The 27,493-nt window shown below is 41.8% G+C and overlaps 1 protein-coding gene across 2 annotated transcripts in view; it reads right to left on the bottom strand.

Moving 5' to 3' along the window:
• Nucleotides 1–27,493, bottom strand: part of GPR158 (G protein-coupled receptor 158) — a 308,847-nt gene that overhangs the window by 147,279 nt on the left and 134,075 nt on the right. For both annotated transcript variants that reach the window (XM_056519337.1, XM_056519338.1), the window contains exons 3-4: nt 22,008–22,113; nt 12,669–12,886 (exon numbers count right to left, since the gene is read on the bottom strand). In XM_056519337.1, coding sequence (XP_056375312.1) covers nt 12,669–12,886; nt 22,008–22,113 — 324 coding nt within the window. The remainder of the gene's footprint in view (nt 1–12,668; nt 12,887–22,007; nt 22,114–27,493) is intronic.

The following is a 27,493-nucleotide window of genomic DNA, read 5'->3' as shown; positions in this document are numbered from 1 at the left end:
CCATTAATGTCTAAACCCTGGCAACAAAAGTGAGCACACCCCTAAGTAGAACTGTCCAAATTGGGCCCAATTGGCCAATTTTTACTCCAAGAAGTTGAGTGCACGTGTTCAGTGTCACATCCGGACGTAGTCCGTTAATTTCTATGGGAGCACCAAGGCATCTTTAGCGCTTCTATTTAAATAAATGGAACTGGGACACCATTCAGAAGATCGTGGCGGGTCCCAGCACCCCCGTGGATAGGGGATAAGTTGTGTTTCATACCCCTTTAAAAGAGTGCCTGTCCATCAAACCATATTTTCTAAACTAACTCAGACTATATTCCCCAACTACTCTTAAAGGGGTACTCCGGTGCTTACACATCTTATCCCCTATCCAAAGGATAGGGGATAAGATGCCTGATCGCTATCACGCCCCCTCCCGTAAGCTTGCATTGAGGGGCGGAGCGTGAGATCACATGGGGGCGGAGGCGTGACGTCACACGCCGCCCGCCCTGCGGTCAACCATAATCAGACCCAGAGCGAACACGCTCCGGGGACTGATTACAAACGGGGTGCCCCGTGCATGATCCCGGGCGTCCCCAGCTGCTGGACACCCGCGATCAGGCATCTTATCCCCTATCCTTTGGATAGGGGATAAGATGTGTAAGCACCGGAGAACCACTTTAAGGCCCTCTTTCACACTGCCATTGTGCCCTGTCAGAAAAGGTCCATTAGGCACTTTTTTTTGTTCCTTTAATATCCGTTATCCGGACGGGGCACAACGAGCAACAACAGGTCCCAACAGATCCCATTACTATTATGGGGTCTGTCGAACGCTGTTGTTTTTTCTATGGGAGTAGCAGGAGAAAAAGATGTCACATGATTTACTTTTTCTTCCGCTAGTCTCCCCATCCTTGTGGGACAATAGCAGTGTGAAAAGGAGCCTAACACCCCTCCTGCCCTTAAAATATTTTTTACCAGCTCTAAAAAGCTGTGTATCATACCTATCCTCTTGCTCACATTGTGTGAGCTCCCGGCAGAAAAAAGTGGGCGTTCCTCAGCAGGCACAACATCACTGAAGCCTGCGAGAGCTGTGCCTCACCATGCCCCACATGCACTTACTGAGTTGGGTCTCCTGCCATGCCAGGAGGAGACCAAACTAACTGTTTGACTTGCGCAGGGAACAGGACAGAGCCACTTAGTGGCTGATTTTTCAACTACTTTAAAGTGGTACTCCACTGGCCAGCGTTCGGAACATTTAGTTCCGAAAGCTGTGTGTGCACTGCTGCGGTCTGCCACACCACCAAGGGCCGTCAGAAAATGCCCACTCAATGCAAGTCTATGGGAGGGTTGTGGCGGCCGTCACGCCCCCTCCTATAGACTTGTATTGAGGGGACATGGCCCGACGGCACGAGGGGACATGGCTGACCCCGCAGCGTACACACAGTGTTCAGAATAAATGTTCAGAACGCTGGCCAGTGGAGTACCCCTTTAAAACATGTAAAGGTTGAGAATTTTAACAGCAAGTAAATAGTAAAGTGTCTTATAATTACATAAGGAACAATATATGAAAAGTTTATTTTAGTGACATGTACTCTTTACCTCTGCAGCGACACATAATTCAGTGGTTTGGTATGACATTGCACACTAAGTTTGCCCGATTTTCATTGTCTATCATCTGGCAAGAATTTCCTATGATGTGATTCGCCTTGTAATAGATTCTAGCTTACTGTAATGTGCGCCATATAACTGCTTTCCTGGTGTGCATGCTACACTTTCCATAGAGGAAGCCTGAATGGTAAAGTTGCCGATAAAACCTAAAGCCGCCAATACATACAATAAATGATGATAGATAAAGTCGCAATTTTAACCGAAAGTCACAGATTAACAGGGTGGTCTACATTGCGCAGTTAGGCACGGGTGGTCAGTGGTGGCGTGAATTGATCAAATTGATCTTATCCAGTGTTTTTTTTTCCAACCAGTGTGCGTCCAGCTGTTGTAAAACTACAACTCCCAGCATGCCCGGACAGCCTTCGGCTGTCCGGGCATGCTGGGAGTTGTAGTTTTGCAACAGCTGGAGGCACCCTGGTTGGGAAAGACTGATCTAGCCAGTGATATTTAGATGTATTACTGCTGAATGGCTTTTAGAGAGGTCATTTCATTAATAACTATTTCCCCTGCCTTCGGTTTCATACAGCGACTGTGCGTAGGGTTGAATGAAGCATGAAGGGAAAAGATTAGTAATACTAAGTGATCTTAGTATGCAGCACAACCGATTATTCGGAATTTCAATTATGAAGCGAAATCTACAAGGTGATTCTTTAGTCAATTAATATTCAATTAATTTATATGTTGTTTATACCCGCAGGGCAGCAAAATGCAATTTATTGTGTCCTTTAAACAACAGATTCAAGTCGGGAGGTAGGCTTCCCTGGATGGTGAAAGCCAAGGCACTGTATATATCACATTTTAGAGGGGTACGCTGGAGAATACAACATATTCTTTATCTAGAAGATGGGGGATAAGTCTCTGATTGAGGGGAGTCCAAACACTGGAACCTCCGTAAAATCCAGTACAGGGCCCGACACTTGCAATTTATCATTCCTCAGAGCCTCCACCTTAGGAGACATGCGAAGTCCATTCGACAGCCCACTCAGCCAAGAGGCCGCTGACCCCGTCTCAACCGGTGATTGGCTGAGTGGGCCGGCACTCCTGCTCGTCTTCAAAGGAGCGGGGAGAAGTGCTGCAGGGACTGGTAAGTAGCCTGACCCCATAGCAGGGAACCCGCCACAATTAGACACTTGTGGGGAGATTTATCAAAACCTGTGCATAGGAAAAGTTGCCCTGGTGCCCATAACAACCAATCAGATCGCTTATTTCATTTTGCAGAGGCCTTGTTAAAAATGAAAGAAGCGATCTGATTGGTTGCTATGGGCAACTTTTCCTCTGGACAGGTTTTGATAAATCTCCCCCATAGAGAATATCATCAAGCTTTTTAGACAGTTTTTTTTTCTATCTAAAAAAGTCTCTTCTCCTGCGACTTTTGTGCGACTTTTGCTATAGGTCATATCTGAAAGTGAACTTCCATGTGCAGTGCTTTAGGCTATGTACTATGTACGGACATTATGCGAACGGATTTATGCGCTGAGAACATAAACATCAGTGTGAGTGGGTTTCCGCGAGACCCGTTCACACTGCGGAATTTAAGAGGCGGACAATTCCGTCACTGAAATTGTTCCGCGCAGAGAAAGAACATGTTCAGTCTTTGCGCGGAAGTCCGCAAACACTGCATAGCCGTCAATGGTGACGGCGCAGTGCCGCGCGGTCCTACCGCCAAAGTATTTCGTCGGCGGCCGCCAGAATGGCATCTCCGCTGCTGGACAACCTCATGCATTGGTGATCGATTCATGATGTGCGACTTTTCTCTGAAAGTAACACAAAAGTTGCAGCTCCCGTCATTTGCACACTAACCCACACCAATTTACTTCAGCCCTGGAAAGTACTCTAAGCTGCACACACGCTCCAGCGATTGAAGCAAGGACAGGCTCCCTCTAAAACACCTGACTAGTGATGTAATGTCTTGGGATGCACTGCAACCTGGGAAAACCTTAGACGACGCTCATTGTGTATGCTGTAAAAAATAAACCTTGGGGCAAAAGTCACCGAAGAATTGTGAGACATTATATTATGAACTACACTAACTTTACAGCCCCTGTAGCATAGTCAAATAAAAATGTAAAAAAAATCCCAGAACACCCCTTTAATTATGAAGTTTATGTTGTTCAGGAGACTCCCAATGTATACCTCTGATAGACAGCTGCAAGATATTCCAATATATATGAATTGAATCCCTTGCACATATACCTCCTTTCCCCTCTGTAAAGATTGTGAAGCTCCTTTCTGGAACTTGCCCCGGCAGCCATAATCCCGAGGCAGAGCTTTAAAGGAGTTGTATGATGAAAAATGACTTATTTCCTATCCACAAAATAGGTAAGTGTCTGAATGTGGGGGTCCCACGGCACCATCTCTGTAATGGGACCCCAGCTCTTAGGGTATGTTCACACTATGTACGGACATTATGCGAACGGACTTATGCGCTCAGAACATAAACATCAGTGTGAATGGGTTTCCGCGAGACCCGTTCACACTGCGGAATTTAGGCGGCGGACAATTCCGCCATTGAAATTGTTCCACGCAGAGAAATAACATGTTCATTCTTTGCGCGGAAGTCCGCAAACACTGCATAGCCGTCAATGGTGACGGCGCAGTGCCGCGCGGTCCTACCGCCAAAGTATTTCATCGACGGCCGCCAGAATGGAATCTCCGCTGCCGGACAACCTCATTAAGAGTCGGAAAAAGAAGCTCAATGAATCCTGATAGACTGCCCAAGGACTTGGAGGGAGAATGTAGTCAATGTGAGGCTATAATCACACTACGGAGGACCTCATTTTTTTTCTATTGTGAATAAGAGTTTCAGTATTGCGATTACTTGCGGGACAGTAGGAGGGAAGGGAGACAACCATTCTTTCACTAAGCATTTTTTTTGCCAATGCCAGCACCGCATGTGCAATAGCAGGGAGGTGAGAATAGGATGGAGGAGACTCCTAAGAGAGCTTCTAAAATCTCAATTTTATTTCTATCTCTCGTAAAAACCTCCAGAATGAAAGTGATCCCAAATATAGAAGTCACTTACAAAGTGGTATAGCATTGATCAGTGTGGGCAGTCAGTGTACTGCATGTTACAGTCCACTATGGGGGTTATAGCATTGCAAAAAAAAAAATGTTTTTAAATAATAAAATTTAAAAAGATGTAAATAAAATAAATATAAACATATGTGGTATCGCTGTGTGTGTAAAGGTCTGAATTATCAATATATATATAGTTAATTAAACCAGACGATCAATGGCGTAAACGTAAAAAAAATTACAAAGTCAAATAGCGTATATTTGGTCACTTTTTATACCAAAAAAAATGAATAAAAAGCGATCAAAAAGGCCAATCAAAACAAAATAGTACAGATAAAAACATCATACATCCCTGTATGCGGAAAAATAAAAAAATTATAGGGGTCAGAAGATGACATTTTTAAACATATTAATTTTCGTGCATGTAGTTATGATTTTTTCCAGAAGTACGACAAAATGAAACCTATATAAGTAGAGTATCCTTTTAATCGTATGGACCTACAGAATACATATCAGGTGTCATTTTTACCGATAAATGCACTGCATAGAAACGGAAGCCTACAAAATTGAGTTTTTTATTTTGTCACACAATGTTTTTTTTTTGTTTCACCGTGGATTTTTGGGTAAAATGACTGATGTTATTACAAAGTGGCACAAAAAAACAAAAAGCCATCATATGAGTCTGTAGGTGAAAAATTGAAAGGGTTATGATTTTTAAAAGGGGAAGAGAAAAAACAAAAGTGCAAAAATGGAAAAACCCTCCTTAAGGGGTTAAAGAAGAAGTTATAGGTCTGTGAGAGCCAGAAATCTTTTTTGTTTGTAGGTGACCAAATACTTATTTTCCACCATAATTTGCAAATAAATTCTTAAAAAATCAGACAATGTGATTTTATGGATAATTTTTTTCTCATTATGTTGAGGTGTACCTATGATGATAATTAAAGGCCTCTCTCATGTTTTTAAGCGGGAGAACTTGCACTATTGGTGGCTGACTAAATACTTTTTTGCCCCACTGTATATGTTTTATTGAAGTCCAACTTTGCTCAAACAGTTAGTATGTATTTCATATTCGATTTTTATTATTATTATTTTTTTGTTTTGTTTTAACTACCTCTATAGTGGTTTTCTTCTTTACGCGGTGGCTGTCCCCTCCCCCACCCATTTTTTTGCTGTCTATATTTGGCGCTATTTTGGAGCAAGTGTCCTTTTTTTTGCGCTTTTTGGTTTACACATTTCTGCCGATTAAGAGTTGTATTCTACTGATTTTGGCAATACGCATATGGACGGGGTTTTTATGAACTGCGCCTTTTTCGCAAATAAAGGCGCAAAACCACTCGCTCTGCGACCATTTAATAAAATTGGTGCTCCTACAAATTACCGTCACACCAAAAAAAAAAAAAAAAAAACCTAGGGTAAGTCCGTATTTTAAGGGGGAGATTTATCAAAACCTGTGCAAAAGGAAAAATTGCCCAGTTGCCCATAGAAACCAATCAGATCGCTTCTTTCATTTTGCAGAGGCCTTGTTAAAAATGAAAGGAGCGAGCTGATTGGTTGCTATGGGCAACTGGGCAACTTTTCCTTTGCACAGGTTTTGATATAGGCAGAGATATGATTTCCTAATGTCACGTATATGCGGATTTGTGAATGGTAATTCTGCCCGGCTGCAGAATCGGGAGAGCGCAATTACTACACACAGGCAAAAGGAAACTGAGACGAAAGCCACTGCATGCATAATTTAAATAAAAGGTTAAAAAAGGTGCCCAACCTTACAAGGGAGGAAATGATGTATGCACACATCATCAGATCCTGACAGGAGTCCCAATGTTTAGGGGAGTGTGCACAATGATTCCACTTGGGATAATGTCATAAGATGCCAGCGCTAGTCTTAATTGCTTTCCTTTAATTCAAAGTGTCCTCACTACTGTGGATCTCTGACATATTCCTCAGAAGAGAAGGTCAGAACAGCCGCCTGAATATAATCGGCTCATTGTGCCAAAGCAAATGACTAACAGCTATATATTGAAGCAGGTGTAAATAACAAGGCACCGCGTCCAACCGCGTTCGGGAAAGCGGAGATGGGGGGCAGGTGACTTGATAATCTATTCATAGGCATGATTTAATTTCTACGCCATGCTCATGAACATCATGTTGTATAGAAGGTAATACAGTTCCAAATTAGTGGTCTCAAACTGTGGCCCTCCAGATGCTGTGAAACTTCAACTCCCAGCATGCCCGGACAGCCATTGGCTGTCCGGGCATGCTGGGAGTTGAAGTTTCGCAGCATCTGGAGGGCCACAGTTTGAGACCACTGTTCTAAATGGACTAAGATTATACACCTGTGAAGGATTAAGGTATGTGCACACTACGGAATTGCGCGGTGTGAACTTAACATTAGTGTGAATGGGTCTCCGCGAGACCTGTACACACTGCGGAATTTCAGCGGCGGACAATTCCGTCGCTGAAATTGTTCCGTGCAAAGAAAGAACATGTTCCTTATTTGCGTGGATTCCACAAGCACTACATAGCCATCAATGGTGACGGCTCAGTGCCCCGCGGCCCTAGCACCGAAGTATTTTCGGCGGCGGCCGGCAGACGGAATCTCCGCTTGCTGAATTCAGAGAGCGGAGATTTTGCAGTGTGAACGTACCCTTAAAGAGTACCTCTCATGATCTGGTTAAATTTTATAATCCTCCCAGATCACTGCTCCCTTCATGATAAACCACCCCATGCCTTTATTTTTATTATTTTTTAGTTTTCTACCTTGATATTGCTCTGTAATTTCTGCTCAGTCAGATTCACAGACTGGGAAGGGGCGTTCCCCAGCAGGCGTGACATCATCTGAAGCCATACAGGGGAGGACTTCCTCCCTCACTCTGCTACACACATCCCAGAGCATATCTATATAAATGGAAACCAGTGCAGCACTCCATAAAGTGAAAAAGGGGATTGATTCCATGAAAAAATTTGAACAAAGAGCAGCAACGTTTCGATCCTCTCCAGGATCTTTTTCAATCCTCCTGGAGAGGATCGAAACGTCTCTGCTCTTTGTTCACATTTTTTTTTGATGGAAAAAATCCACTTTTTCCCTTTATGGAGTGCCGCACTGGTTTCTATTTTTATTAATGCTGAGGAATCTATGAACTGGTTTCTTTTTCAGTGGCCTGCACCCTACTTTTGTTAAATTTTTTCAAAAAGAGTGCTGTTGTGCCTTCCTTTTGTCTCTCTCTCTCTATCTCTCTCTCTCTCTCTATATATATATATATATATATATATGACCATGTGCAAAATCAACTTACTTTACAAATGTTTTTCTATGGAAGACCTCGATCAGAGCAATAAAAGACCTTGATCAGGCTAGGGGAAGCTGACCCGATCCTTTTTTAGTGCTATTACTAGTGGTAATTTTTTCAAACTGAAAGTAAACATAGAAATAAACATTTTTTTGGTAATACATGCAATTAGAAAGTTCTTTAGAATCCATTATTAGACGACATATTAAACGTTTTTTTGATGACAGGTACTCTTTAAGTGAAACCACTAGAACTTTTTTTTACTTTTCTGTCTACTGAACTGTATGTGGGCTTATTTTTGGTTCTATAATCTGCAGGATTTATTGGGATCATTTTTACCATTTTTTTATTCCAATTTTTGTGGGATGTGAAACACCCCCCAGACCTTTGGTATTTACTTATACACTATTCACCATGTCTTTATTTATATCAATTATCAGTTACTTCAACATGCAGCAAAACCAAATATGTATATGTTTTTTTTTGTTTTTGCTTTTTATTTATTTGAAAAAAAAAAAGAAATTTTTAGATTTTTATCGATTTTCTATAGATTTTTGCAAACTTTTGAACATTTCCTTTTAACTTTTAGCAATCATTCTATTGCCTATTCAATTCTATGAACTGCTATTACATAACATTGAATTGATTTCTCCACAATCTGCTTGTACAGCCTACCTATGACAGGCTGTAAGAGCAGATCTGTCACGGCAAGCACCTGCAATGATAATGGATGAGCTACCCGCAACAAGATCTGACAGTAGCATCTAAGCAGTTAAGATAGATTGCTCCTGAATCCACTCTATATACCCTTAACAGATCAACAATGTAAATAAACATCATGGGTCTTTGAGGAGTAACATGAAAATGCTGAGTTGTCTACCTATTTTAGATTGTATACCTTATGTTTCATTCTGATTTTACAGCCGCAGTTGCCTAGCACAGCAACATTAAGAGGGATATATCTAAAAGGTAACACATATAGTACTGCATTGGGCCAAGTATTAAGACAAAACCTGTGGATAGGTGATAAGTGTCTTGGAGACAACCCTTTCACGTATCATATTTCTTTCAGTTTTATGATATATGGTAAAAATACATAAATAAATATATATATATATATATATATATATATATATATATATATACCATATATATAGATAGATAGCATGAAATTCAGTTTAACAACCTTCCAGCTTCCTTAGGAGTCAAGAATGTTGATGACATAAAGCGCCCCCTACAGACAGAACATGTCAACATGGTTCCAGCAGATGATCATCTGGTGCTTTGAAGGCCCAGTTGACCCAGTTTCTGATTGATACTTTGTGATCTTCTGTTTGACCTTCATAGTGTCTGAAGTTTGGGTCCAGCAGATGAAACGCCAATTCAACCTAGATTCTGATTGATACTATCTTTTGCTGGACCTCCATTGTGGCATATGTTTGGGTCCAGCAGATGAAAGACCAATTGAACCCAGTTTCTGATACTGATACTTTGATATCTTCTGCTGAACCTCCATTGTGTCAGAAGTTTGGGTCCAGTAGATGAAAGGCCAATTCAATCAGGATCCTGATTAATTCTGTATATGTCATTCTAATCTATGAAGAGATTCCAAAGACAGTGTATTCCGCTCGGATGAAAACAATCTGTCTCTCTTCTACTGTGGGAAACGCTTTTTGGTTTTATTCATATCGTATGTTCCTCTTAATGATTTTGTCTGCTTAAGAAAGCCATTAAAAGTCTATAACATTTACATAATGGATAAAATCTCATAGAATGTGGATTGAATTCTTTGACTAAATTAACAAAGAGTGAACTCAACAGATGCCTCAAAGTAATATTAGGGATACATTATAAATGAAACCAGGCTTGAAATCTGAATGCAGGCTCGCGTTATTAAATGCAAGGGATTTCTTCCATAGTAGAGGATAGAGGGCTATAGGACTTTTAGCTGATATCCCTGGTGGGAACCCAAATTAAAGGGATGTTAAAGTATAATAAAGAATAATCTGTCGGTGGGAATCAGAACATGGAAATATTAGCAAATTCATCTATTACATTCTTCAGGGAATGTCGCTATCTGTCAAGGTTTTGTAGCTTATAGGCTCCAATGCAAAACCTGTAACCGAACTGAACCCTCACGCGTGAGGCCAAAATGTGATGTCCTTCCATGTCATCGGCTTTTATACAATAAAGTATTGATCCTCTGCACAAGGCTTTTGCGCTGGACTATCCTTCTTCCAGATTTCAAGTGTGGCGTGATCCGTGCCCGTCCGTGCACGCATAACACAAAAGGGGGAGCTGGTTAACCTCTGCTGCATTATTATATACATAAATATATAAAACAAAGTATGTGTGTACAGTATGTATGTATATATGTTTCAGCATAATTTCCAAATGACTGGAGATATTTTGGTGAAACTTGGTACACGTTACTTACGGTATATGAAAATATTGTAAATTTAAATTAACCCTAACCCACCCCCATTTACTATGGTGGGTTAATGTCTAAAGTCGCATACAAGTCTATAGAACTTCCAGCACATCTCAAATTACTCTTGGGCTGCAGATATTGCCGGGGACTGTTAAACATGCCTGTCAGGTGCAGAAAATAGTTAGAGCAGGGGATGGGATATGAGAATGGGATATGAGGACGGCATATAAGGAAGGAACAAAAGGATGCAATATGAGGACAGGATGTGAGGACATGATAGGAGGTCGAGATTTGAGGACTGGACATGAGGATGGAGCTTGAGAGGTTGGGATATGACATCGGGATACAAGGTTGAGATCTGAGGATGGGATATGAGGTTGGGATATGCGGATGGGATATGAGGATAGGGTTTGAAAGATCAAGATATGAGGCTAGGATATGAGGTCAGGATACGAGGACGGGATATGATGACAGGATATGAGGGCAGGATATGAGGAAGGCATTTAAGGTCAGGATATAAGGATAGGGTTTGAGAGGTCAAGATACAAGCACAGGATATTAGGTCGGGATATAAGGAAGGAATATAAGGTTTTGGATATGAAAATGGGATATGAGGACGACAGCATCCTTGTTGCTTTTCCTCTCCCACAAGGTTTAGGTAGGAAAACTGGGCAACTTAAATTTTACATGAAACAGAGAGATATCTATATAATAAAGCTGTAATTTCTTGCAAAAGAAGTTAATAAAAGGGATGCCCAGTAAGCACAAAACCTTTGATAATGTAACCCCCTTACCAGTGAAATTATTTCTTTAGAGCTGGGCGCCTATTCATCATGAATGGACAACCTCAATGAGAGACTTCCCTATATGCCATGCAGAAAAGGGCCAATTGGGCACATAATGTCTCTAATTAAATTATTTTACAGTTTAATAGCTGCAATAAATGATTCTTTTAGAGTTTTGATTTTGCTTTAAAGTTAAAGGCAATGTATCACCTATTTTTTATAAAACAAAATGGACATTTTAAAAAATGTGTTTAACTTTTAACATCATTTTTGGATGACACATTCTCTTTAAAGGACATCTGCAGCATCCACAGGATAAGGGATAAGTGTCTGACCGCGGGGGGTCTGACCGCTGGGACTCCCCGCGATCTCCAAAACGGGGCCCCCGCATTGACGCTCTATGTGAGCGGCTAATGTGCATAGCGTTGACCTCTCGGAGGTCGACGGTACGCCCCCTCCGCATACAGTACTATGGAAGAGGCGGGGAGGCACGCACGCTGCATCCCCGCCTCTCCCATAGAACTACATGGAGGAGGCATGTCGGCCGCAACATCACGCTGCGACCGGCACGCCTCCTGCATGGGAGAGCCGTGGCAGGGCCTAGTGGTCAGACACCAAGCGATTAAACACTTATCCCCTATCCACAGGATAGGGGATAAGTTTTATTTTGCTGCATATTTCCTTTAAAGAGCTTTAAAAGAAAGCTGCCACATTGATCACACACACTAAACCCAATATACTGGGTTATAGTGTGGGTGACGAGGAATCCAAAGAGGGGTCACTTACTATAATCCGTGCTGTGGTTCACGAAATATTGGGTGGCAAAGTTCCCCCTCTGAATTAAGGGAGTCGCGCGCAGTAGGCAGGCTCCCGCCGGCTGGTTGGCCCTGCTTCTTTCCGTCTTCTCAATCAGCAGTCCCCTTAGTTAGCATATTCATATTCTGCAACTCCACGTCCTAGTGATGTGAGTCCCATGTAACGTGAGTGCTGTGCTCTGTCGGTAGAGGAGTCACAGAATATGAATATGCTAACTAAGGGGACTGCTGATTGAGAAGACGGAAAGAAGCAGGGGCAGCCAGCCGGTGGGACCCCGCCTCCTGCACGCGATTCACTGAATTCAGAAGAGGAATTTCGCGAGCCAATACTTCGGGAACCACAGCACCGATTATAGTAAGGGACCCCTATTTGGATTACTGGTCACCCACACTATATCCCAGGGTTTAGTGTGGGTGATCAAGGTGACAGTTTTCCTTTAAGACTTTCATTGCTTAGTGTCCAAAAAGTCACATTGAAACCAGTGTGATCTAATGCTGTTATACAAAAGGATGCAAAATTGTCTTTAACAATTATACATTTCAAATAAGGTAAAAAAAAATATTTTTTTTTGCTTATGTTAGACTTTTTTATATCATATATATACCCCCTCCCCATCTGAGAATCTATTGGTAGATTTAATGTAAAAAAAATGTAGATATCAACACATGTAGTAGTGTTTACCTTCGCTCTACGGAAGTGATAGACCACAAGCATGCTTATGAAGTTTAGCAGCATGCAGAAAGCCTGGAACGAGATGACAGCAATCCGCAAATACTTGTCCTCCTGCGCATAGCAGGGTGCATCAGCCGTGCAGTACGAACAATCTTCCCTGCAGGGTAGACACTTATATTCTTCTTCAGATATTCCTCCCTTAGAAAACTGGTTCTCTTCACTTTGCCCTATAGGGATGAGAATAAGCATTGTGAGCACTATCCATAGACTTTGCAAAAAAAAATACAAAAATACAAAAATGTCTACAAAAAAGTTAGCATACAGGAAGAACATTGGTGTTGTCCAAAGCAACCCGTTTTTTGTCTACAAAATGTTGGAGCAACAAACAAACAATAAAATACAGGAAACCCACTACGGACCCCATTTAAGTCAATGGGATCCATCGAAACCCGGTGGTGTCAGATCTTCGGTGGAAATAAAAAGAGCCAAATGGACCCAGAATAGGTCGAAGTTTGATGGTAGTGTAAACTTAGAATTACATAAAATCATTTTTTTTAAATCATCCCCAACATATGGTGCCCCCATACCCAATCTGATGATTCACAGGTTTCACCAGTTTCTGCAGTTCCTGGTACCTCTTGACAAGAATATGTGGACAGGGTCAGGAAGCTTTGAAAAAGCAGTGTTCAGGGTATCAGAAGGCAAATACAGCTTTCTTCATTACTTCTTTTTAGTTTATTTATAATTTTTTACACTATTTTTCACTGGATTTATCAAGAGGTGCATGGCTGAGAGTACGTAAGGCTATTCCATGCATCAACCTTAGAAATCTCTGCAAGCTCAGAGCTGGCAGATATTTCCATTACAACTTATGTCTGTTAGCAGCCGTAAACTGTAATAAATTTGCTGCACGGGGTGACCATGCCCTTTCGCGGGAAGCCATGCCCACTCAGCAAGCACAGCGCGAATAGCCATTAAGTTGCAGAATTTTTGCACTAAGCGTGTGCTTGTGCTGAACTGATTGCCTCCACTTGGCATCAACTGACTTTTGGCCAGGCTGATAAATGTCCCCAATGTGTCCCCTTTTAAACTGCAAATTAGAAAACAAGTTTGAAAGTGATAGAGACAATTGTCATTCCAAATAAAAAGCTATCTGGACTACTTCACATAGCTGTCTAAAATGACTATTGTCTGATATTTTAATGGGGTATTCCTATCTCACGATATTATCCCCTATACACAGGATAGGGGATAACAAATTGACTAGTGGGGACTGACCTCTGGACCCCCATTGATCCCATAGACAGGGACAAAATTGGCCCTGAAACAAACAGTGGGCACTGCATGTAGCCAGCTCTCAATTCATTCTCTTTGGGGCCAACAAACATTGCTAAGATCAGCACTCTATAGAGAATTAATGGATTGGTGGCTGCATAGTCAGGGTGGGCAGCATTCATTTCAGAGATAATTATATCCACGTTCCTGGGATCTTTGAGGTCCCAGTGGACGGACACCCATGATCAATTTGCTATCCCCTATCCTGTCGGTAGGGTTAACATCATAGAGATAGAAATACCTCTTTATGGCCATATATAGAAATGAGAGAATTTTAGAAAAATTTGATTCAGCCGATTCGCAGAATTTTTCAAAAACAAATTTATTTGCTATAAAAAATCGGCTATTTCTGGGCTACAGAGAGCCTCAATAGGGGTGTAGAACACTTTGCCTTGTCGTAACACTCATAGGGAGTGTGCTGTTAGTGAAATAATACTTTTATTCAGTATGACATGCAGATTACAGGCATCACTAGTAGAATCACTACCGCACAGCGTCTGAATGTGGCAGCATGGAGACCATATGGCGTCACAATTGAAGAGATTAAAGAGTTGTTTTAATGTAACTTTTATTGAATTTAATTTGAATTTACTTAAATTTTTTAAAATACTTTTTTGAGGACCCATTCTAGTGAGCATAGAGCTGTTGGTCTGCCGCAATTCAAGCTACCACCTGTTCCAGACCCTGCCTCTCAGCGCCCCCCCCCCCCCTCCCCGCGACTGTCTTGCTCTGTGTGGAACTGCAAATGTTTCATTTAATCAGTTATGGTTTATTTTTATTGCTCCAACCTGTTTTATTGGATTATTGTGTTAATTCCAGAGGTAATGTATGACGATGACCATGGGGCCTCAGTCTTGAAAAGATTACATAGATTTTTTTAAAGTTAAATAGAAGAAGTTGAATAGATTCCCACGTTTAATGTGCCAGCAGCATGAGGAGATCACATGGCACAATGACAGAGCCTGGTAATTGAAATGAGCAAACTTCAAATTTTTTTTGGGAGGACCCATTGGAAGGCCATTTTGGTGCCAGCAGCCACAGTAATTCCAGCCCCAATAGTGTATAATTGCTGCAATGTAAATTATGGCAAAGCTCCTAGTTGTATCTTAAAATGGAGCTGGCGGTCAGCCGCGAGGCCAGCTACTGCCTGTCCCAGCCCCTGCCTCTCTACGCACCCCCATGCTCTGAGTGTCCACTTGAAAAAAATGGACTGCAGTCCCAGCAACTTGGACAGGAGCATATTCAGCTTCCATGCCCTTGGATAAGTCAGCGCATAAAGCTAGAAGTGGCTGCAGTGAAAAAGCTCGTACTTAAAGGGGTACTCCGGTGCTAAGACATCTTATCCCCTATCCAAAGGATAGGGGGATAAGATGCCTGATCGCGGGGGTCCTGCCGCTGGGGACCCTAGTGATCTTGCACACAGCACGTTCTGTCACGCCCCCTCCCATAGGCTTGCATTGAGGGGGCGGAGCAAGACATCACACGGGGCGGAGCCGTGACATCACAATGCTCCGTTCCTGTGATCGCCAGTAATCACCTGTAGCTCCACAGCCTGCTCCTGCTCCTCCTCTCCTGTAAGATGACTAAATAAACCACCAATTTCGCAAAACCCTGCCTCTGCTCCTCTGTCCCCCTCCTCAGTTCAGCCCCCACAGGGCGCATGTGGCCTTGAGATGTAGACACCACGTCAGTGCCCTGATCAGCCATCGTTTCCAACACGTGTTGTAGGATATGAAGCAGTGGAATGATGTTGTTTATCACATAATCCTGGTGACTGACTAATAATGTGGCTTCCTCAAAGGGTGGGAGCAAACGGCAGGTGTCACGTATGAGCTGCCACTGGTTGACATTGAAGTTACACAGGGGAGTTCCCCTATCCGCTTGGGTCATCAAGAAATCGGTGATGGCTTTTCTCTGTTCGTACAGTCGGTCCAATATATAGAGGGTGGAATTCCAACGTGTGGAAACGTCGCAAATCATACTATGTTGGAGGATGCCGTTCTGACGCTGCAGCTCAAGGAGGGTGTGCTTTGCGGTGTACGAGTGGCTGAAGTGCATGCAAAGTTTTCTTCACATTGTTAGGATGTCTTGCAGATGGGGGGGGGGGGAACACTTCAGGAATTGCTTGACAACCAGATTGAACACGTGTGCCATGCAGGGTGCATGGCTCAGGCCTCCTTGATGGAGCGCAGACAAGATGTTCTTCCCATTGTCAGTCACCTTGGTTCCCATTTCCAGTTTTCGTCAAGTAAGCCATGATTCGATTTCTTGATGAAGGAGTTTTAGCAGTTCCTCCCCTGTGTGACTCCATTCGCCAAGGCAAACCATGTAAAGAACAGCTTGAGACAGCTGTGCCCTGCACACATGGTATGCTGGAGGTGCACTAGGACTTGTCCATGCAGTGGAGGCTGAGGACACAGTGGAGGATGCGGAGGCAGAGTCGAAGTTTTAGCTAATGAATATCCTCAATACTTCCTTGTGGTCTACTGCGGAGGAATTTCTGTAACTGGGGAGCAGCACCTTAATTATGTTTTGCAGTATCCATGTCAGCACAATGAGAAAGCCTGGAGGTGGCAGCATCAGTATGAGGAGACCATATGGTGGCACAATGACAAAGCCTGGAGGTGGCAGCATCAGTATGAGGAGATCATATGGCGGCACAATGGAAGAGCCTGGAGGTGGAAGCATCAGCATGAGAAGACCATATAGCAGCACAATGACAGAGCCTGGAGGTGGCAGCATCAGCATGAGGAGAGCATATAGCAGCACAATGAGAGAGCCTGGAGGTGGCAGGATCAGCATGAGTAGACCATATGGCTGCACAATGACAGAGCCTGGAGGTGGCAGCATCAGCATGAGGAGACCATATGGCAGCACGATGACAGAGCCTGGAGGTGGCAGCAGCAACATGAGGGCCATACCAACTGAGTGTTGAGTCTGAGGAACCCACCAACTGTTGACTGGGGGTGTCGGATGTCACTTGGGATGAAGTGGATGACCGAGTGAACAAATCACGGCTGCTTGGTTGCTGGTCAAGACACGACTGCTAGCTGACACCGGGAGCTCAGACCTCTTGCTGCGACTCCTGCTGCCACACGCCCCTACTCTGCTGCGACCTATGCCTGCGCCTGATGAATTTAGGCCTCTGTCACTCCTCTGTGCACGTCCTGGCACTTCTCTGCCTGACATACTTATACACCAGCTGAGTGCGTATATGTTACACTTATGAGAGAAGGACAATGTATTCCACTATGCTTAAAACTGTATTAGACTACAGAAACAAGGTGTGTAGCTTTGGCTAGCCTTTCACAGTAACTAGGCCCAAATTAGTTTTTCAGAAAGAAAAAAAATGTACACCACGTAGGTGTACCTACACTTTACACTTATGAGAGCTGGACAATACGCTCAGCTTAAAACTGTATTAGGCTACAGAAACAAGGTTGTAGCTTTGGCTGGCCTTTCACAGTAACTAGGCCAAAATTAGTTTTTCAGGAAATAAAAACATACACCACCTATGTACGCAAAGGTTACACTTCTGAGAGGACATTAAGCTACGCTACGCAACCTGTATTAGGCACTGTAATCAGGTGACTATGGCTTTTCTTGCTCCCCCTAACTGGCCTCTGTTAGCTTTAGAGTTTTTGTACACCCAACTGCAGCAGTACAGAATTGTTGTGTAGTAGAGCCTAGTGTTGCTCGCGAATATTCGCAATACGAATTTTATTCGCGAATATCGCATATTCGCGAATTCGCGAATATTCGCGAATATAGCGCTATATATTCGTAATTACGAATATTCGTTTTTTTGTTTTTTTTTCCACAGTACACATCACAGTGATCATCCCTCTCTGCTTCCAGCTTGTGTGGTGTAAAGAAGGCTCTAATACTACTGTGTGAGACTGGCGTGCGACTTTTCCAATATGCGAATTTTTGTTTATGTTAATTTTGTTCATGCTCATTTTCGTATATGTTAATTTTCGCATACGCGAATTTGCGCATATGCGAAAATAAATCGCGGTTATTACGAATATGCGAATATTCGCGAATATATGACTAATATTCGTCCATATATTCGCGAATATTCGCGAATTCGAATATGGCCTATGCCGCTCAACACTAGTAGAGCCCAATGCAGTACTATTAGGCACTAATAGCAGGTGACAATGGCTTTTACTGCTCTGCCCAACTGGCCCCTTTAAGCTTTAGAGTTGCTGGACACCCCATTGCAGAAGTGGAGTTGCTGTGTATTACACCCAAAGTGTACTTTCTCTCTCTCTCTCTCTCTCTCTCTCTCTCTCTCTGTCAGTGCTTTTATGCAGTGATTTGGGCTTCTGGTGAATCGCTGCTGTGAAGCTTTTATTTTCTGTGCAACGCACACAATGCTCTATCTCTCCCTGCAGTGAAACACTCTCTCTGAAATAAAACACTGATGTGACTGGCCGCAAGATGGCTGCCGATTATATAGGGCTGTGACATCACAGGGGTGGTTGGCTGCTGATAGGCTGCATCCTGCATGTGATTCAGGGTCATCACACCTACCCGCCTTCCCAGAGTTCCTTGCCCCATGTCCTCACATGTGGATCCGCCATTTAAGATGCCCTGGAGCCTGGAACGCACTAAATGGAGTTTAATGAAGCAATTTGTGCGATCGAATCGCGGTGATATTCGGATTCATTGCGAAGCAAATTTTTCCTGAAATTTGTAACGAATTCGGATTTGTCAGATTCGATTCACTCATCCCTAGTCATATATAATGAGCAGTTCCTGCTTTCAAAACCCTTAGTGATTAATGGCTATCACCTAGGAAAAACGTGGCCAGCCTCAAATTTCCCCTGCAGTGACCTCTGCAGGGAAAATTAAGTATTATATGCCATTTAAGGGAATATCTCTATAATTTCCATATGCAACCCCTTTAGCTTCCTCCTTTGGCAGATTACTTCTCCCAGAGGAGAGATGAGCAGCGCCCATGTAGCGTCACTCATCTCTGTATAATTGGTGTGTTATAATGCCTTCCCATTGATATGTACAGTATTAAAATATAATCTCTGATTCTTCTTCACACGATACTCTATAATCTTTATAATCTGCTTTATTTATCTAAATTACTAGTTATCCATGTCTTAATACCTATTCTTTGTTTTCTTTAGCAAATAATTCCATTATGCAGAAAAAAAGTGATAACTCATGGTCGTCATAAATAGAGATGAGCAAACTTTTCAAAAATTCGATTCGGCCGATTCGGTCATAAAAGGAACAATATTTTTTGTATTATTTCATTTAATGCAAGTTTTGTGGAAGTTTCTTTTATTGATGCATATGATTTACTAGAGACTGTGACTTCTTCTGTATTTACAAATGATTAGTTTGCCTTGCAATAAACTTCAGAGTCTCTTATGGGGGTTATAATAATGCTAGGCAATCCATGTTATTGTTAGCCCAAGTTTATGTGTGCATGGCTGATCTGGAATCAATACTCTCCATCTTCATCTAGTTTTGATATAAAAACTACTTTAAAGGTCGTAATTGAAATATAAAATATATTTCCTATCTACAGGAGGTCAAATGGATCAAATGTCCCCTGAGTCAATGAGGGACAGCATGCATATCCATTCACTATCTATGAGATGTGTCATTGCAATGTCTGATTATCTCACAAGGGATAGACCAGACATTTTGATAATTTTGAATCCATAAAAAATTATTTCATATAGTTCATTTTACAATCCAGAAGAGGTGTAAAAGTCAAAGCAGTTGTGAAAGGAAATTACAATATTAGGAAAGAAGCAGAAACTACCATTGAAACACTGGACTTAGCTTCGAGCATCAGCTAAAATGCTGCCCAAAGCCACCAATTTTTCAAGGTATAAACACTTGTTTGTTTTTTTTGTATTTTAATTAGTGATGAGTGGCATTGCCCATATTTGAATTCGCAATATTTTGCGAATATATAGACGAATATTCGTCCTATATTCGCGAATTTTGCGTTTTCATTATATTTGCATATGTGAATATTCGCATATGCGAATATTCGCGTATGTGAATATTCACTATTCGAGGAAGAAAACAGTGAGGTTGTGGGCAACTTTACTATTGGTTGCTAGGGATGTTGTTGATAACCTCTGACAAGTGTATTTGCATCATTCTAATTGGCCCATAAGTGAAAAGAAGGAATAAGCGAATATTTGTAATTTTGAATATATAGTGCTATATTCGCAATATTAGCGAATTCGTGAATATGCGATATTCGCGATTAAAATTCGAATTGCGAATGTTCGTGAGCAATGCTATTTTTAATACATTCTCTTGTTGACATTCAGGGAAATGTTATCTTTCGTGCTTTTGGTGTATCTTTATGTCAGTTATTAGTTATTTTTAAGCAAATTATTCTAAAGAGTCCCTAAAAGCCGAATTGGTTAAATTCAGTCAGGGCTTTGATGAATCAGATTCAGCATAGTATGTAATGTCACATGATCACACAAATAATTGCTCAAAGAGTATTTATTTCTTATGATCTGTGGAGGTCCAACATCTAGAACCATTACTAATCCAATGAATGAAGGGCCCACAGTGCTGCACCTTTCACAGTCTTTCTCTAATGATCACCCCGGCCAGTCTGTGTATGCTGTGCTCTGGTCAGTTAGGAGTTGCAGGCCCGGGCCAATCAGCAGCTGTGGTGGGGTATTTGAATCCTCCCAGTAGCTTGGCTCCTGACTTTCAGTTTCAGTATCATTTCAGTTTTGTGTCTGTTCACACTTGTAACTTTGTATTAGCCATGGGTTTGTAGTTATCCATTTATGTAGCTTTTAGCCTTGTTCTGTTTGCCTAGTTATTCGTTCTGGACCATGGTTGGTTTTATCCTATCTAGTTTTTATCTGTTATCTGTACCTGTATGTTGATCCATAATTAGACTTTCTTGTCTTTGCGTTTATGCTTGGTGTGTTTCTGTCTTTAGCCTTGTGATCCAGATTCTGTTACCCTAATCTAGATAGTGGTCTGACCTTAGTACTTCTCCAATCCCTTAATTTTTGGTTAATTTTGCCATTTTATTTCCTGTTATACTATCTCGTTCATATTCTCATATCTGCAATTATGCAAGAAGAAAGGGAAAGGGGTTCTGGGTAAGTTCAGGGCACCCTTTTTTCCTGCCCTACCAGATGTGACACTTTTACTTCCCATAGGCACTTCCACTAAGCAGGGGCACCTCAGCTCCACTCAAAAAAGGAAATAGGGCTGGCTGCAGATCCCAGCACTAAGTGGTATGGAGCAGTGCTGTGTCGGCACACATTGCAACTTTCAAAGAAGTTACTAGAAAATAATATTGATGGCATATCTTTAGGTTCAGCTATATCAGATCAGTGAGTCCAATTCCCAGCACCAACACCCAACCCATCGACCCCACCCCTCCCCACTCCAGTGAGTGGTGTTTCACCACCAGTGCTATACATTTGGTAATGGCATTGCCTGGCATTGAACCTCAGTCCCATTCACTTAAATGTAGTACCAGTTGCTGCCACTATCAAATGTAAACTGAAGTCCCTGGTAAACAATGAAAAGAACACAGCATTAGTGGATGGCAGAGGTTCCAGGGTTTAGACTTCCACCAATCTAATATTGATGACCTACAGTAACTTCAGAATAGGCCATTAACATCAAGGTCCTAGAAAAAGCCCTTTTAATTTTTATATTGATATGGCCAGCAACAGTATAGAATAACACAATGAGACAGGGAGGTGTGTACTTCTATGGTTATAGCTTTGGGACCCACCTACAAAATTTAACTTTTCCCTAAATATTATATTAATTTACAATCCTTTGTAATTTAGCTAAAGGTATATTCAGGGTCCCATAGAGAACAGTAGATAACAAAACAAAGGACTAAACCTACTTAAGTGATTATATAATTATAAAGTTGCAGACCACTAGGTTACTATATAACCCTGACAAGGATAAAAAGGAGCCCTGCATTATTAATGACACAAATTTTTTTTTCTTGCTCAACCAAAAGGCACTTACTTTGAAAGCCATTCTCTGAAAAGATGTCAGGAGGATGATAAAATCCAGGCTTGCAAATGCATTTGTAGGCTCCGAGAACAAATCCAAGGCCCTTAATTGGTATACACTGAAATAAAGAAAACAAGCAATGTAATGTATGTAGACTTGGAACCGCTTCAAAGAACAGCAGGTCAGCATTTTTTTACATATAAAACTCTAATATTTTGTGCCTTGGATTTATAGTATAATCCTGATAAGATTGACATGCCCAGTTCAGCTGTGGATCCAAGTGATTTCATAAATGAAGACAATAAATAAGGATAAATATATGAGCTTATTTTTACATATTATTTTATACAAGCTGTCATATCCTGTAGATCCTATAGAGAAAACAGTGTAAGCAGCCTGGAACCTGTAGGATCCATCATGGCAAGGTCCCACTCTTAATTCATAGTGTGAGTGTCACGATAATGTAGATACCACTCCACAGGACAATACCACAATCATCACTCACTCAGGTTGCCTATCCAACACATACCCCAAACAGATCAAGTGCCCAGGAACATGAGTGCTGCCACAAATATGTGGTGTTAGAGCACCGTTCAGGAGCTCCGTCACAGAGCCTGTTACACAGAAAAACAATGGAGCTGCACAATGAACAACAATGGATCCCAACAGGTCCTATTGACTTTAAATAGGGTCTGTCGTGGTTTCCGTCTAGTGTCAGCTGTTTTCAGGAGTTAAAGCGCAACTGTCACAAATTTGTACCCCCATAAACTAATCACAGGGTAACAAAGTTCTTTAGAATTACTCTCCAGGAATACCTTTTACTGCTTTCTAGCAGCTTTTATCAGGCTAAAAATGCTTTATAAGACAGCCAGCAACAGTCAGATAGGTGTGGCTATGGCCCGCGGCTGCCACGCCTATCCCCTGTATGTCATCGCTAGGACCGCTGTGTGATTGGTCCCAGCACATAGGCCCCTTTATTTTCCTTATCTGTGACAGTGAACATACAAATTGTATAAGCAAAACAAGTGTTTCTTCTATCAGTTTACAATGCCCGTTCTCCTATTCTGCTATTAGGTTACAGTGCTGTCACAGGGGGTTAGCATAGCAAGCGGCAGAGCATTATGCTGTGCACTGGGGCCAGGAGGGAGTGCATGGTATGAAAACTAGCCACCCGCAGTGCCAGTGATGTTAAGAAAATGTCTCCTGGTGCTGTGGGCCGCAAGCGCTCTTTCCTGATGGCCCCAGTATGCTGTGATTACATCACCAGCGCTGCGAGTGGCTAGTTTACATAGCAAGCACTCACTCCCGGCCCCAGTGCGCAGCATAATGCTCTGCCGCTTGCTATGCAAACTAACCCCCTGTGATGGCACTGTAACCTAATAGGAGAACGGGCACTTGTTTTACTTATACATTTGTATGTTCGCCACCACAGATAAGGAAAATAAAGGGGCCTATGTGCTGGGACCAATCACACAGCGGTCTTAGCGATGACATACAGGGGATAGGCGTGGCGGCCGCGGGCCATAGCTACGCCTATCCGACTGTTGCTCGCTGTCTTATAAAGCATTTTTTAGCCTGATAAAAGCTTCTAGAAGAAAGTAAAAGGTATACCTGGAGAGTAATTCTAAAGAACTTTGTTACCCTGTGATTAGTTTATGGGGGTGCAAATTTGTGACAGTTGCGCTTTAAGTGGGGAAAAAAATCATACCTACAGTATTTTTTTTTCTCCGCTCAACTCCCATAATCTGAACAGTCCCAGCGAACGGAGCTTAACGTCAATGTGAACCTGGCTCAATACCACACATGCAACAAATTCACTGATAACAACTTCATTCTGTAAGTCAACAGGCAACATGTACAAGTGATGACCTACACTCTATTAAGATGCTTACAGATGTATTACCCACCACACACACATATGTATATATATATATATATATATATATATATAGCTGTGGTTAAATGTAGAACATTGATGTTGCCTGAGTGCTTTGGTCAATTGTGTAGGTACACCTAAAAGGGGGCATACCTATTAAGGGAATAGAAAAATTTACTGAAAATATGAGCTGGCTGGGGATAATCCAAGGCTGTGAAGGACAGCCACGTGAATTCGAAGGGGGGGGGGTTAAATAGTACTGGAGTGGTCCACTTCCACAAACATGGTAAATTATGTAATATATATTTAACAAAGGTTAAAGGGGTATTCTGGCCATAGACATCTTAGACATGAATAAAGGGGCCGTGGTGTAATGTCACATCTCCAGTCCTGGAAACTCAGAGATTTCCGAGACTAAAGCAGCAGCCCGGCACAGAATGCAGGGTGCTGCATGGAGATCGCCGGGGATCCCTAGGGATAGGGGATAAGGCCTCTCTCATCTTTTTAAGTGGGAGAACTTGCACAATTGGTGGCTGACTAAATACTTTTTTGCCCCACTGTGTGTGTGTGTGTATATATATATATATATATATATATATATAGACAAAGAATAAGTCAGCCAGCACTTTAGTTTATACCAAACTATTATATGGACCTGGCCTACATGTGCACGCTACTAGGCTAGATATACAGCAACAGAAGAATGCAGCAGCACACTGCCAGCACAAGGATATAGGTGAAACATGAAAATGCAGTTAAAACAAGGAGAGCTATACAGCTATGGTGTAATAGATGCAAATGTGAAACTATGAAATAGTGAGGCACTTAGCTCGCAAATTTGTCTCGGCCGGCGGTCAAATAGCTTGGACCGTCCCACCGCGATAAGGTAGCCTCCTTGGGACGGACCCTACACTGTGAATATGCCTCTGTGTGAACAGTTCAGTAAGCATGGCAGGATCTGGAACATCCAAGACACCTTATATACACACCTGATAGAGGTGGGTGGGGTGCAAGGCCAACATGGAGGTAGCCACTCCCCTGTATGTGCAATACAGACAAAGAATAAGTCAGCCAGCACTTTAGTTGATACCAAACTATTATATTGCACATACGGGGGAGTGGCTACCTCCATGTTGGCCTTGCACCCCACCCACCTCTATCAGGTGTGTATATAAGGTGTCTTGGATGTTCCAGATCCTGCCATGCTTACTGAACTGTTCACACAGAGGCATATTCACAGTGTAGGGTCCGTCCCAAGGAGGCTACCTTATCGCGGTGGGACGGTCCAAGCTATTTGACCGCTGGCGGAGACAAATTTGCGAGCTAAGTGCCTCACTATTTCATAGTTTCACATTTGCATCTATTACACCATAGCTGTATAGCTCTCCATGTTTTATCTGCATGTTCATGTTTCACCTATATCCTTGTGCTGGCAGTGTGCTGCTGCATTCTTCTGTTGCTGTATATATATATATATATATATATATCTAAAAAAAACATCTATTTTGTGATGTTGCAGCATAAGCACACTCAAAATGCAGAACAAATTAATAACCTGTATGCAGGTGTTTCCATTCAATTAGTCTCCATCATGCACATAAGTGGCTTAAAATATGAGCTCCAACTACTGTATAGAATGAAAAGAAGATAAATGTAAATGGAGATGAACTCCTTATTGACCGGCATGGAGGGAACATTAATCACCAGAGAGGAAACAGTAATGTATCACAACTGCCGGACTTTATATTCACTCTATGAAGTAATGATCACCAGTGGCAAAACCAATTTTTTTTTCTGACCAGCATCATCAATATTTGTTGCAATTCTGATTATATTAATGAACTTTAAAATGAACTGAAAAAAAAAAAAGGAAAATGGATGGCCAGAATCTGCTTGCCATGGTTCCCATGGATATACTAATTATTTGGCGAACCAGGCTGGAATCATTAAATATCATTAGGAGTAAGACTGATAATTAGACGTCTATCAACAATACACAGAAAGCTGGTAACACAGACTGCAGGCAAGATAACTGGGAGAACATAGAATGAAGACATCGGCAGTAGATACCTTATATTTATTGTGTAGCCACCAGCACAACTGCCCAGATTTACAAAAACAGACTAATTCTTGGACATTGGTAAATTTGGACTAGACAGTCTTAGAATGTGCCAGATTCAGACTGTATCAGAGTGTATCTTGCTGTTTGCTTATTCTTAGACCATCTATTAGCAGGCTTAAACTGCTTCAAAGGCTTGTTCCAAAAGGGACCCCCGCAATCAGACATCTTATTCCATATCCTTTGGATGGGGGTAAGATGTCAAGGGGAGGAGCACCCCTTTAAATGATGACTACTGTCTTTATTGTTGTGTTCAATTAAGCTTCAATATCTTACTAAGTCCTAAATTCTCCGGTTCCAGTCCAATCATTAATATCATTGGCTTTTCTCTGATGTGCATGCTCTGAGTATCTGAAACAAAAATCACTGGCGAAAAACTGGGGTAGTGTGGATAAATCACTATAACCAAGTGGCCCCCAGGTAGTATATAGGCACCAAATAGTGAAACTCCAAAATAGATAATCAGATACAACAAAGAGAAGAAAACTTACTAAGAGCAGTTATAAGTGTATTTTTTTTTGTCTTTTGTGATGTTACATTGTTATAGTAATAAAGTTTTTTTCTATTAAAAAAAAACTATAACTACTCTCAGTAAGTGACTTCAGTTTTCTTATCTTTGTTGTGTCTGAGTATCTAAAGTACGCTCTTGCACTTGACTATAAAACCCGATTCTAAAATTGTTCTGGCTCATTGCCTCCCCTACATGTTTCATGGCACAAACCATCAGGGGTAAAGAGTCTCTTTTTGCTGAAAGTGTCACCTACATTTTATTTAACTGATTTTAGCTATTCACTAACTTTTTAATCTGTTTCTATTTTTTTTAAATTCCATTTCTAATGCTGCGATCTTGCATGACAGCATTTAGAGATATGCCTTACAGCAATGTCCATGGATATAGGTGACAATAGGCTGAAGCTGGCCTATTGATATAAATGGGAAAGGTGTCTGGGCGTGCTTGGTGACCTTCGCAAAGGCCCATAGTTTGCCATGGGCATAATTTTATGATACATACCCCTAGGATCTGTAACATGGTCTTGTGCATGTAGCCTATGACCAATAAGAAATAGACCTGTACATACCTTACAATGAGCTCTATTTGAAATGAAGCCTAATGGCTTCAATGTCATAAGCCTAAAGTTTTACAACCAAAATGAGCAATTGTTATATAATGTCCTGTGAGACACCCACCATACAGTACAAATAGAACATCATAAAAGAAAGTTGCACCTAAGGGGATGGCCAATAACTGCAGCTAAGATCAATTTTCTCTGCTGGTTGACCTACCTATTCTTCTTTTATGTCTATGTACAGAAATATTTTTCCTTATGATTGTGTATTCAGTAAACGGGCACTGCAAGAAAAATCAATTAGCTGTTGTTATAATCTCTTCAACAAAACTACTGAGAGGGTCTAGTCTGTTCTTTGCCTGAAACAAAGGGTGAAATGGCACAAATTTGGATTCCTACAGCACCCATGCAGCCATGAAAGACTGATACCCAAGGC

This window comes from Hyla sarda, chromosome 5, assembly GCF_029499605.1.
Source record: "Hyla sarda isolate aHylSar1 chromosome 5, aHylSar1.hap1, whole genome shotgun sequence".
Taxonomy (NCBI): Eukaryota; Metazoa; Chordata; class Amphibia; order Anura; family Hylidae; genus Hyla; species Hyla sarda.
Note: the sequence above shows the minus strand (reverse complement) of the source record. Positions and strands in the feature narration are given on the sequence as shown.